Genomic DNA, 14,094 nt, shown 5'->3' with positions numbered 1-14,094 from the left:
ATCTAATTCTCAATTATATTAAAATAAATCAATTATCATCCATTCAAACAAAATTTCTCTAAAAATATCTTTTTTATTTATCTTATCATCCAAATCAATTGCTAACTAGACTCTTCATATAAATGTTTTATTTACATTTAGATATTTTATTATTATTATTATTTTATTTGAGTTTTTTTTAGAAACATTATAAAGTAGGAATTTGAAAATAAATAAATAAAAGAGTTTATTCTAGTATTAATAAATTAAAAATAAATTTATATTCTTCATAATAAATAAACCAATAATAAATTTGTATTTATTATATAATATTAATAACTGTTTAATCTAATAGAAAATAAAATTTATTAATAGAATTTTTCAGATATAAAATGTTTTACAATATAATTACACTTTGATGTATAGTATGAAAATAAATAAATAAATAAATATTTTATATTAAATAAATTAATCATAATTATATATTATTAAAATTATTATTAAATAAACAACCTTATGGCAATTATGATTAAATAAGACTTGTTTTGACAATCTCTTAAAATTCTAGGAAATAAATAAAATATTGACCATATTTAAATAGGATTTTTTTTCTTGCACAATATTTCCTAATAATTCTCCGAGAAAAAAAAAATCTCAAATATAATAATGATAATAATAAAATATCTAAAAGGAAATGAGAAATTATATAAAGTCTAATTTTTAATTAATTTGGATGGCATGATATAAAAGAGATATTTTTTTAAATAATTAGATGAATTTGTATTTTAAATTATTTTTAAATAAATGGATACAATATTATTTTAAAAAATTTTAAGTTATTTTTTTTCATATATTTTCATATCAGTAAATCAAATCCCACTTTTTCCTTAATGATAAGTAAGTTCACCTTTGGCTAAAAATCATTTGATATTGGCTAATAGGTTAAATTTCAACTAGCCGTCTACAAAATGTACTCCAGAATTTATAATAAATATATAAATCAGTCATTAGTCCAGAATTTTCACCTGGTGGTTAAGCGCCTTTTAAAGTGAACAAACCTTGACAGACTTCTGTCATTAGTCAGCAATTATTTAAAATCATTGATCAATGCAAATGATTTTCCAGGAAAAGGAGACTAGAAGGAAAATATATGATAGCTTCAAACTTGGGAATCAAAGGAAATACATGTCCCTGTCTCAGTGCAGTAGAGTAAGAATTGCAATAAATATATAAACAAGACAGTTCAGTAGTTAACAGTGAATACCATTTCTATGAAAGCCTTTTCATTTACAGCACAATCTTGGGTACTTTCGCAAACAAAATTTTCGAAGTGACATAAAAGTTGATGAATGTATCAGTTGCCTGCATCTGTTTGAATTTCACTTTGACAAATAAAGTAACAAACACATGGCAAAAACAGAGGATTTGAATGTGATTGCAGACTGCTAATGAAGCAAGAGAGGCTTATCCTGCTCAAAACTGGTCAAGAGACTTTTATTGAAGGGAATTTCTCATCTTCCATCCTTCAAATTTAAAATTCAACGTTAATAATAATGAATGGCACATTTTCTGTGGTTTCTGGTTTTAGATAAAAGAGAAGCCAGTATATTTTCATGGGAATGAAATGGTATCTCATGGTTGAAAAAAATGAACATTACTGACCTGATCTCCATTTAAAAGGGAATGGTTTGTCGATCTGGCCAAGATTCTATCTTTTCAAAGTACTTGACAGGCACAACACCATCAAAACCTTCGGTCAAGATGACCTTGTTGTCTGAAATGTAGAGCTTCATTCCATCTACAATTGAATTAGAGACGGGGAAAAAAGCATTAGTAGTGTTCTACATCTCTCATACTGTTACAAATAGGATTCATTCTGAACTCCTATAGGAGTTGGACCAACTCATTTTGAATTTAAGGGTATACCTTCCAAAGCTTTTCTGACATCAAGAAAGATCAGAAGATTAACATCTCGTCTCATACCTATAAGAATGGAAAAATACTGTAAACAGTAAGACGTCAACCAAAAACTAATGAAAAGAAGAGAGATATTCCTGTAGTTACATGATCAATCAAAGTCCAGCAGATATCTTCGTGATTCTCAGACACTATATAATACACAAGGAAGAAAAAAAACAAAAAGAAAGCACAAAACAAAAACAAAAACTTTTTTATTGAAACAGCATCCAGTGGGGGTAGAACCATTTAAGGACAAGATGAATCATGTGTTCAGACAAGAGCAAATTCTGACCTTCCAATACTTCAGATACCCAAGCTTGAAATTTTATATTTTATTTTTGTTTTTGTTATTATTTGTTTATGAAGCTTATCCACAAAGTGATATCCTTCTTTTACCAGAATGCAGAATATTCAATTTTAATTCCTTCCTTACAATTCAGTTATGTCCCAAATTGGTCATGAGAGCCCTAAAATCTAACTGCCCAAGGTTGAAAAATAAGTCTGGAATGCATAGATATCTGAAATTCCTTCAAGGAAATTCAAGCAACACTTTTTCCTTTCACTGACACTTCCCCTTTTGGGGAACAGACCAGGAGTTGATAGTTTCCATTTGAGGTCCCTATGCACCTCACTAAAAAGTTAAGACAACCACAATGGAATTTTCTGTAGATACAAAGATTAAAGGAGATGCCAAGATTAAAGGACCTGCCATCATAAACATTTGGGGAACCCACCTAGTAGCATTGATCTATCTATTCCCACCCCATCACACACCCTATTCCCCTCCTCTCTTCTTCTGGTTCGTTAATCATGCTGGAAAATAATACAAATGATTAAAGGATGCCAGAGGCAACAGCATTGGGATTGTTTCAGAAAACAGTATCACGAATGGTGAAATGATTACATAGAGATTTCTTGGATATCATACCACTAATTACTTCCCCATCCATTGGCAAGCCACATGAGAAGTGAACATGCAATCTCTTCATGTGTTTGAGACCAGACTCCAAAATTGATTCCAGATTCCTCTTATAGCTTCCATGGACACACACTACATATCACAGGGAAGCAAAAGATAGAAAAACAAAGACATACTAAAAATATAATATAGAACTCTTGAGATTCTAACTTCAAAATACAAAACAATTCATATGCAAATGTACATACCCGTAACTTCTTCAGCCGAAAGGATTGGTTTTAGTAAGCTTTCAGATTCAACTATCTGCTAAGTGCACATAAGAATCCATATGAATTGTTGATATCATGCAAACTTAATTAAATGCTCCATCCAACAATACAAAGCATGAACATATCAAAGAAGAAACATCAAGATTCCATGTTAGGCTAATAACATATGACCAAGAAAAAGAGCATCAATATTAACATATTGATAGATCAAGGTAAATAATTAAAATTTGTGTGATGTTATCATTCCAAACAAAACCAATCACTTTTTACGTCCCAATGTTCAAAATTTGATTTCCATGAAGATCATTTATTTATCAGTACACAGAAGCAAAATCCTAAGCATAAACATATAGTTCTAAAATTCTTCATTCAATTCATTTGATGATTAATTTGGTCAGATATGTGATAATCTAATCCAGTGAAATAAACAATTTTGACTAAATTAATTAAAACCAAGTATGATTTTCAAGTGAATCAATTGAACTGCTAAGAGCTTAAGATTAAAACTACTTATCTAGTACAGTATAATGGCATCAATTAAGACTAGACTGACTATGTAAGGACAATATCAAGGACTTGAAGATGAATGATTATTGAGAGGACCGCAACATTAGTAACTAACTAGTAGTATATGTACATTAAGAAAGTGCCTAGTACCTGACAGAGCAATTGTTGGGGCAACACTAGACATTTCAATAACCATGAATATAAATAAATCTATTTGTTCAAAGTAACTGTAAGTTAACAGGGTGGCATTTTTAAAATCAATGTTAAGAATTCCTAAAAGCTTGTGAGGGGAAGCTACCAGTGAGCATCTGTTTTGAATTTAGTTTTTGGGTTGTCTTTGCATTGACATCTGTTCTTTTAATCTTTTCACATTGGACACTTGGTCCTCATTTGTACATGGCTTATTTTCCCTATTTCTTTTTAATTTGGATTTGTTATAAAACAAAGTCTTGTTTCCTATTTAGAAAAAAGGTATTACAAAAGTTCTTTCAGAATTGGGCACTCAGATAAGGCGGTGTCCTCTTACTTAGGATTTTCTGCTGCATGGAAAAAAGTAGGTTGTTATGCAGAAGGGTGGGTCAGTGTTTTGTTTCAAACTTATGTTTAACATCCCTGTGACGGAAAATGGTTCTAAACTTATGATCTGATATGAGTTATAGTGAGTGCAACTCATGATTTTCCATTCTGAATGCAGCTTCACACACATAAAATGATAAAAACAGTCTGACACATGGAGCAAGCACAACAGATGAATTTTTTTTAACGGGTAAAGTAGGATAGCAAGCACACTTGAATGATGAGGCCAACTACCCTTCAATCATAACTAATTTGTAATCAACCAATGACCAACTGGTCAAGTACAGAGTCAAAGCTGAAACAAGTATTGAAAACAGTAGAAGAGATCCATAACAATGGAGTTCAATTAAAATTTATGAAAAATTTATAGGAAAGTTCAAAGGATAAGAAGGGACGTTTTCAAATCTATGGACACATGCTCACAATAAACTGTAAGCTAGTTTCAAACAATTTCTAGCAAACTATAAACCATATAAAAGAACAAATTTGGTTTAATAGAGGAATCACCGTTACTGTGTGCCCTTGGTTTGCCCGAATCAAAAGCTCCCCATTTTCTTCTAGGAGGCCAAATCGCTGCTTATTATCCTTCCTGACAGCCTTCAGAAAATGCATTAAATATACATTATGGGGGAGCAATTTATGTGAAATACAGAGGATTATGAAATAAATATGTTTATGTCAAAGCAGTTTATGTCAAATATAGAGGACCATTAAACAACAAGACTATGGGTATTAACATTATAAGTTTCAAATGCTGGACTCCGTTCCATGGAAACAGACATGGTATATAGACATGATATGCCAAGGATGAGCCAACAGAACAAATTTTTAAAAGGAGGTAAACATAGGCATGGGGAGCATGAATGTAGCTACACACACATCCTCCTCCTACCCCTCCTCTCTTATTATTCTTTTATTTCAATTATTACTTTATTTACAATTAAACATAACATTTATATTAAGAAAAAAGGGACTATGTCCCTATGTATTCATTGACCCTATGCACAAGTCTGACATGTGTCCAGGTGAACTAGACGAGTGCTCGACATGGAAATAACCCAGCCTTAGAAATTTCCATGTGTTAAAATCTGTGATGTAAAATTGGCTGGCAGAATAAATATACAGTATTAGGGATGGATTTCAAACCTCATTCAGTTATACTCACTTTGGTCCACTGAAAAAGAATGAAACATAGTCTCAACATAAGCAATATAGGATCAAACCTTTTACAACAGGTGGAAGGGAAAAGAAAAAAACAAACATAGAAAATAGAAGGACCAAATAAGGAATGCATGACAAATATGGGTAATATTGTAAAACACAGTTCACTTATGCCACATCTGTTTAGATTGAATAACAAATCAGGAAATGTGAAATTATGCAGGTAAATTAGACTTTGTTTAGTTAAGAGAAAATGAGTAACACTTGTGTCCAGCATGTTTTTGGAAAATGGCATCCCAAAAATAAATAATGAAGCCATGTTCCATCATTTTGAATAGGCATACAACTGTTATCATCAAAAAGCACATGACAATAGGAACTTTTACAGAATAACTCCTAGAATATATTTTAGCCAAACACAAACAGATAGCTAGTTAAATGGGGATAGAGAAAGAGATTTTAAAAGTATTTAAAAAACCAACCTCCCTAATATCATCAATTGTGTGCGATCTTAATGGGATATTGGCAAATGTTTTCATATTCAGCTTTAGCAAATCTTGAACTCTGACATACCCATCACTCCGCATATTCAAGTTTAACTCAGAAGCCATATGCCGTAATATACGAGTCCTGAGAATATCACATAGAACAAACTGCTAAGATAACATACACAATGAGTTGTCTTAAAATTCACTATTAACCTCAGCACTTCCTCTGAATGTTGAAAAACAAAAATATGACATGACAAGTTGGAATTCTGAACAGGCGGAGGTTGGAATGATGAAAGCAAGCTTCCAAGCTTTCATTTTCTTTTTCCTCCTATTTAACAGTAATCAAAAGGACCATGATGTTTGGCCATAGAGAAAAAGACAGAATGAGAAAACAAAATACACTTCTATATCTCAGTTGAAATCTGATAAAATCAAAATATTCATTGGAGAGTACATAATAAGAATAGAACCCAAGTATAAGTTGAGTTGGCTTTTGATTTTGCTAGAAACTGAAATAAGACAAGACTCAAAATCAAAATATTACTTCCTTCTTTTTTGGTCTTAGAATAAGGTGGTGTTTGTTTTTTTGGCTTTTTGTTGAAAGCAATTTGTTTTCAAAATTTAGGTTGTTTGTTTTTCTACTTTTTCATGACTTATTATAAACTTTTTACTAAATAGAAAAAGACAAAATATGTAGCTTTTTCTAAATAGAAAAAATAACATATTGGTTTTTCTTTACATTTTAATACTTAATAGAAATAAAATACTACAAAAACAAATAATTTAATATTTAACATTATTAAGTATTAAGGTTCTATTTAGAATTAAGTAAAAAAAAAAACAAACACCACCTAAGTTGTTTATAGATGAAGAACTTTACCTTTATTCAATTTTTTTGATTGGTTGGATTCTAGATGAGGGTGGTTAAGTTTTTTTGTTTCCCCTCTTTTTTTTTGGCTCTTGCCTTTAGGAGCCTTATACTCCCTGCATGCTTTGGGTTGGCCTTTGGGTGCCCTTTATTCCATATACTATCTTGCTGTGCTTTTACCTATCAAAAAAATATTACTTCCATCTTTTTTTTCCCTGGTTTTCTGACAAACCCAAAAGAAGGGTAAAAGAAAACAAAAGGATGCAAATAAAGCTCAATAGTTAAATATTTGTGGAATATCTTTTAATTTACAAGCACAAAAAATAAGCATGATTTACTTGAGAATTCACAGTTGAAACTCAACAACTGAGAGAATGAAATTGAAATAAAATTAGAAGGCTTAGTCATGCTTACAAGAGTCTCCCAAGAGCGTCAATTTTATCTTTGCCAGAACTGCCGCCGCCACCACCACCACGGCCTCTTGATCTTTCTCGATCATCCCTCATGGTCCCACCTCTTCCCCTACCACCACTACCACAAAAGTAAAAAAACCGCGTAAGCTAAATCGCCATCATCGACCCATTTGATTGGTGAGAAAGTTCAGGAAAAGAAAGGTTAAATTTTTGAATCTCAGATTTTTCACTTTAACACAACCAGTTGACTTTTTCGAATCGAATTTTTCATTTTCCAGAGAGAAAAAGCAACATAAAATGTAAAAGTCATATTCTTTTCCACAATTTTATCGGCAACCAAACAGAATACAAACAAAAGAATTAGGGCCTAACCGCGCCTGATACAGCTATTTAACTTAGTCCATTCGAGTCTTTCATTTTTTGAACATAAATTTCGATTCTTTTTGTTTCGGGAGTTTTCTTGGGAAAACAAACAGAGGGGAAGAAAGAATTACCTTCTACTGGAATGAGCAAAAGCAGAGAAGGAAGAGCTCTTAGCGCTATTGTTCTCCATTGAAACTAGGACGCCAAAACGAGTCAGCAGGGACAGCCCGGACAGGGATGATGGAGTGGGCGTGACAGGTGGCAGGCATACATAGCAGTAACGCAAAATTCGAATGCCATTACCAGTGACAGAAGCCCACATGGATCGGTGGGTGCAGTCCGGGGCTCGGAGCTGTATAGGCTATACTAGTATATTGAATTCTGCCATGGCGGTGAATCCGGTGATTGGTGTTTATGGGTGTTCTATCCAAAAATATCAAATCCAGAAATACTATCTAAGCCCAAGCCCACCAGCAGCAGGCCCAAGAACCAGATGACCAAATTTCTTACTATGTTTTTTCTGTGAACCTTCTATAGTTGAGCTTTGATGCAATTCCAAAACTGAAAAATGCAGAGAAGTTATCTTTTAATTCTCAACTAATAAATGGATGGGGAAAAATACTAATGGTATGGCAAGTAGAAAATGTTGGAGTAATCACCAGACAAAAAATAAGGAATGAACAAAACGAGAGGGAGACAATAAAGGCGACGCCGCCATCCACTGCATACTCTCATCCCTAATGGATCTCTCTAAGAACCTCTTCATTCAGAAACCATAGCCAAGGCTATAAGCAAAGAAAAGAATATACAGAATATTCTCTTGCTACAGCAACAGCCTTTACTTTATGTTGACTGCACGCAGAAATAAATAATTCTCTGGACCAAAAAGGAAATCATCAAACAAGTTATCAAAGATATGAGTACTATAGTCATGTCTTGCTCATAAAACATTCTAGATTTGCAATTAGCTAGGCTACTGTTGTACAGCATTCACAAGAAAAAGTTGCATGAGATCTTTCAAAACGGACAATTGCTCCTCATCCATTAAGATAGCAAACTCATTCCCAGTCAAACAATATACCCCAAAATACTCCAGCACACTAAAATTGTCACCTAGAACCTTAACCATTTAACTTCTTCTAGACTGGTTCAATTGCTAAAATACAAAAACTCCAGTAACATTGGCTCTGCAATGCATTATTTCCCTCATACAATGATACTATATGATTTAGTTACCATTTTTATCCTCTCTTTTTATCAGATGCAGTTTTCATCCTTGGTGAAAAGGAATTTAATGAATGTAAAGAAAAGGAAAGGAACTGAGCTCATTTCCTTTCTCCCCTTTGGAATTGTGGAAAAATTAAATAGGAAGACATTGTACATCAACACTTTTTTTTTCTCCCAAATTTATACTATATATACAAGTACAAAGAGTTCGTAGACTTTTTTCTTCCCAAAATAACCCTGTTAGATCACTTATTTCCCGTTATATTTCTCATCTTTATTATTTAACTATAACTATCACAATCATTAATAAAATCACCTTAAAAATAGTATAAATCCACCTGTTTATTATTTATCGGCCATGACTGATAAAATCAAATTCATTTCATTTATTTTTCACTTTCAAGCACAAGAATTGTTTTACATATATAATTGTACAATTATAATGTTCCTAGATAATTAATTTTATCAAAATTCTGCTTGAGCTGTAGTCCATAATAAAATCCTGGAATTCAAAATTTTCAACAACAGCATAGACAGGTTAAAAGCACTCAAAGAGAAACCCTAGCCCTCTATTTGGTTTCCAAGAAAATAGAGCAACAAAAGAAAACTTATTTCTCATCTTTTGCTTCCAAAAAGGAAAACATAAAACGCCCCTCAGCATTGTGAATTTTCAGTGAAGTTGGCATGTTTCTGTATTTGAAAATTTTATGATTCGGATCATTATTGTTGAGAATTCAATTTTAATTACTCTTTTCATATTTGCTCTGTATCTAAACAAAGTCTATTTCTTATACAACACAACATTACCGACTAGAACCGACCGTTAATCTAACAAAAATTTCCATCCCAGCTGTGATCCAAACTGGTAATAGTTCCACGGCTGTTCAAAGAGAAACTTTAGAATTGAAACCTACCAGCAATAGCATATCCAACTTAAAAAGCACTGAGAGCGAAATCCGACCTTCTGTTTGGTTACCAAGAAAATAAAGAAAAACCACATTTTCATTACTATGATATCTCTCTCATTGTCTTTGCTGTCAAATTCAATAACGAAACAAGAAAAAAAAATACTTGGATAAACGAACCCAAAGAATATTATGAGTTTTAGGTAAAGTGCAAGTTACCGTATTCTAGAACACTTGATGGCGAAAAGATTACGATTAAAAATTTTCTTTCATTTGCCCATTATTTCGATTGTGTGTGATGTAGAAGTCGATTCAATGAATTGGGAATAGATATTGGAAAAGTACCTTCAACTCAGACATCGCCTTAGACGCAGATCGGATCCCTTGAACTCAAAGATCAACAGAAACGCAGCGTTCTGAGAAGGGATAATTGGATGCTTTTGTTTGGACTGACTGAGGGCCTAGGCTATGTGAGTTCACTCAGGTATGGGCCGGCCCAAATTTTGAACTATTGGGCTGTAACTGGGCCGATCTTGATCAAATTCTACGAGTACGACAAAATCTAAGACGTGTTAACGAAAAAAGTTCAATTTTTTAACTTGTGTCTTATCGGAAAAAGTCTTTTTATTTTTATCTCATAACTTATCTAAATCTCAATTATATTAAAATAAATCAAAACAAATCAATTATCATCCATTCAAACAAAATTTCTCTAATATTTCCAAACCATATTTCACATTCATCTAAATATTTATTATAATCAATCATTTTAATTTATTTTGAAAATTAAAAATTAAGATTTAATGTTCTTAATTCTCCCATTTGAATTCTAAATTTGATGAATTAATCCTAATAATTGAACACAAATCACAACCCTAATTTTATAAATACAAATACACGCCACATGTAAATAAGTGAGTAATTAATGAAAGTCAAATAATCTTTCATTTTTTTCATAAGTCAAACATAATTACTGTAGTAAATTAAAAGTCGCGTTTTTCAATTCCCTTTATGTTCGAATGTTTGAGTAAATGCACTATAACCGTGTCAATTAGTGTTAACTATGTTTCATATCAAGGATTTACCCATGTCTTAAATAAATAATATTATTTATGTCAGGTAATTCGATAGTTCTAAAATATATCTTAATTTCAATCTATTGACATCAAAATGTTTTTGAAATATTTTAAATGAGAACTTAATGGGAATTTCGTACTTTGTTAGATTTGGGTGAACATTCTAATTAAGAATTTAACTTTAATTAAGTTCATGTGATGATAGTCGAACCTAAATTAAGTCCTTTGTAAATTAAATTTAGTTATAGTATAAATTAGATGATCATTTTAATTGAGAATTTGACTTTAATTAAGTTCTTTTAATTTTGTCATATATTCTAACTTACCATAATTGCAAATTGGAAATATATATATATATTATGTATATTAAACATTTTAATAAGTGAATTGAAAAAATAAAAAATAAATTTTTAAACAAATACTGAAAGACTATACTCACCCATTTCAGTATTTTTCCCATAATATGTTATCTCTCAAACACTATTAAACTTTATATGATGAAATTGAAAGTGTCTTATTGTATTATTTTAAATATCAATTTAGATTAATTAAAGCCAAACTTATTTGACATGAAGGACACGCCAAAGTGCACAATTTAATAAAAACGAAAAAAATAAATTGTCTTTTTATTTACATATTTCAATATAAAAAGAAGTAACATTATTATAGTAACTTAAAAATTTATCATTATATATATATATATATATATATATATATATATATATCAAATAATTAATTAATAAGAGAAAATAATAATATATTAAAAAATGAAACATAAAAAGAAAAAAGCTTACATGTTGCAAGGCACGAGCTGGTAGAAATCAAATCTATGGATTTAAGTGAAAGGTTATGGCTTTCCTTTGTAACTAAATATTTTCAACCATCACACAATCCACAATTTTTCCTCAATAAATCACAAAGCAAACCAGAACGTACCATGTGGAAAATTTGAGGTTTCTGATCTCAAGTTTAATTTAGGCGAAACCAAAATCAACATAATCTCGATTCAATGATGTTCTACATGACCAAAAGAGGAAAATAGATTATTAGAATTTAACAAACAAGAACAAATAAAAAGATGAAATATTACCATTTCCGCACCTTCATTTGATTGAAAGAGGCAAAGACCCATTCAAAGCCTCAAAATTATGTGCCTAAAGAAGAACCCATTTGATTTGAAACCCAGCAAGCATGCAGTGTTTGAAATATCGAAAAATTTTGGTGATATTTATCCGAAATTTCGCTTATCGGCCGACTCCGACACGATATTCGTCACCAATTGTCGATCGATGGAAATTTCGGTAATTTTACGGGAATATCGCCGATCGGTATTTTTACCGATTTTTCGGGAAATTTCCCGACATTTCTTACCAGTCCAGTCTACGCACAGGATACAAAATCTGTCCAATTTTTTTTAAAAAAAAAAAAAAAAACATAAGATGCTATTTGGTAATCTGATCATGATTTGCAGGCAAATGTTGTGTTTTTCATCGTGGCTCAAAAATCGTGGATTTAGGGTTCGTGAAATTTAAATCCAATGGCACAAAAGCAAAGAGACCCCTAGAACAGATCCAGAAAACACAGGGAGCAAAAAAAAAAAAAAACAATTTTTTTGGTTTTCCTCGGGGGTTTTGCATGGATTTTCTCGGAAATCAAACGAGGATGAATTTTCCCGGAAATAAAATGGGGGATGGATTTTCTTGGGAATTAAACGGGGGTTGCAAAAAAAATAAAATAACATGATTAGATTAGTACCTGCGAGGATTGAGAGTGGCAGAGGAGAATAGGGCCTTTTTAGGGATTCTCTCGTCTGGACGGGCAACTTCAGACAAGGGCTTCTTGATGCCAGTTACAGATTTAGTAGAGATTGGAAATAATAAAAAAATAAAAATAAAATAAAAAAAATAAAAAAAGGGAAACAAATCATAAAGAACAATTTTCCAGGGCTTTCGAACCCGTTCAACCATTGGACTACGCTACTCTTTGATAAAATATGTTCAATTTAAATTTGTTAAGATTTGTCATTAAAATAAAACCTAATCCTTTTTTTTAAAAAAATTATATATTAATCGATTAATAAAAATATAAAAATCAATTTATAATTTTTTTAATAAGTCTTTTTTTATATTATTTATATGATAATTAAATATAAAAATATTAATATTAAAAAAATGTATCATCATTTATTTCATATTATTAAATATATTTGAATTAAATAAATTATAATTTTAATAGTAAATGTATCATAATTTATCTCATTAATGTTATTCTAAAAAATTACTATCACTTCATTTTAAAATTTTTTATATTTATCCTTTGAATGTTTTTATTTTAAAATATAAAATTTTAAATTTATTTTAAAAAACTAAAATATAAATAATAATGATAATAATAAAGTTTTAATATTTTATAAATTAAAATTAATTTGAGAAGATAAATAATAAATTATATATTAAGACTAATATATCCTTGTATATAGATCTTTTTATTCGTAACAAAATCTATGTCAATTATATTTACAAAATAACTTTAAAATGTAAATTTTTATTTATTTATAGTTTTTTAGAGTTTTTCAAATATTTTCATAAATTTTAAATAATTTTTAATTTACCATAAAATTCATATATCCGTGTTTACCAATATTTCAAACCTTGCAAGCATGTTATTCCAAAACAATACGAATATGAATATGAATGTAAGAATCCAAAAAAACCCTAACCTACCTATTTCTACAATTTGAAAGTAAGAATAACACAAATGTTATTTCTAAACCCTAGCCTACCCATTTCAATAATATAAATAAAAAACTGAAATTAGAAAATACATTCAAGGTTTCAAAAAGAAATCCTCTACAATAGAAGCCAAATTAGAAAATCAAAATTCAATGACAATGAAAGGCTGATCAACTAGTTTTTAATTTTAATAATGACAATAAAAGGAATATTATGTTTAGATTAAGGTTTAGAACAAAGAGTTTCAAACTCTAAGCTCACAAAATGAATATTGGGTTTTGAAAAAATGAGGAGCGCTCTCTGTAAATACCACAAAGAATCTTGACAAGTAATTATAACATGACATCTTGACTTATAATCCATAAGTCATTTAAGATTATTTTACTAGATTTAAAATGATATATATGTTTAAAATCATACCTTGACTTTTGATCTTATGTCAAGCTAGCCCCATTATAAATAAGTTTATTGTTTTGAATTTACACATATGTCATTGTTGCCTATTAAAACAACATATAATGACATAAATTGCCTTTAAGTCAATAAAAAATTATGTCAATATTGGTCTTTTTTTCCTTGTAGTGCTTTTAAGTGCTCGGTAAATGAAACTTAATTATAATTTGTATATAAAAAACATTACCTAATATAA

General features: G+C 30.4%; 1 protein-coding gene across 7 annotated transcripts; it reads right to left on the bottom strand.

Moving 5' to 3' along the window:
* Nucleotides 1-1,226: 1,226 nt before the first annotated feature.
* Nucleotides 1,227-12,682, bottom strand: LOC100245349 (uncharacterized). 7 transcript variants are annotated; one of them, XM_059742964.1, is made up of 14 exons: nt 12,469-12,682; nt 11,815-12,113; nt 11,650-11,730; nt 9,983-10,181; nt 8,165-8,381; nt 7,637-8,066; nt 7,144-7,260; nt 5,853-6,000; nt 4,717-4,806; nt 3,106-3,160; nt 2,867-2,989; nt 1,906-1,962; nt 1,642-1,777; nt 1,227-1,502 (listed from the first exon to the last, which is right to left on the bottom strand). In XM_059742964.1, exons 6-13 carry the CDS (start codon nt 7,825-7,827, stop codon nt 1,653-1,655), a joined length of 906 nt encoding a protein of 301 aa, XP_059598947.1. In that variant the 5' UTR covers nt 7,828-8,066; nt 8,165-8,381; nt 9,983-10,181; nt 11,650-11,730; nt 11,815-12,113; nt 12,469-12,682; the 3' UTR covers nt 1,227-1,502; nt 1,642-1,652. The 7 variants fall into 7 exon arrangements, with proteins under 7 accessions (XP_059598947.1, XP_059598948.1, XP_059598949.1 ...); XM_059742965.1 differs by lacking the exon at nt 11,815-12,113 and adding an exon at nt 9,647-9,766; XM_059742966.1 differs by lacking the exon at nt 11,815-12,113 and adding an exon at nt 9,647-9,696.
* Nucleotides 12,683-14,094: the final 1,412 nt, after the last annotated feature.

The sequence above is a fragment of the Vitis vinifera genome, chromosome 15 (assembly GCF_030704535.1).
Source record: "Vitis vinifera cultivar Pinot Noir 40024 chromosome 15, ASM3070453v1".
Classification (NCBI taxonomy): domain Eukaryota; kingdom Viridiplantae; phylum Streptophyta; class Magnoliopsida; order Vitales; family Vitaceae; genus Vitis; species Vitis vinifera.
This window is presented reverse-complemented; position numbering and strand designations above follow the sequence as displayed.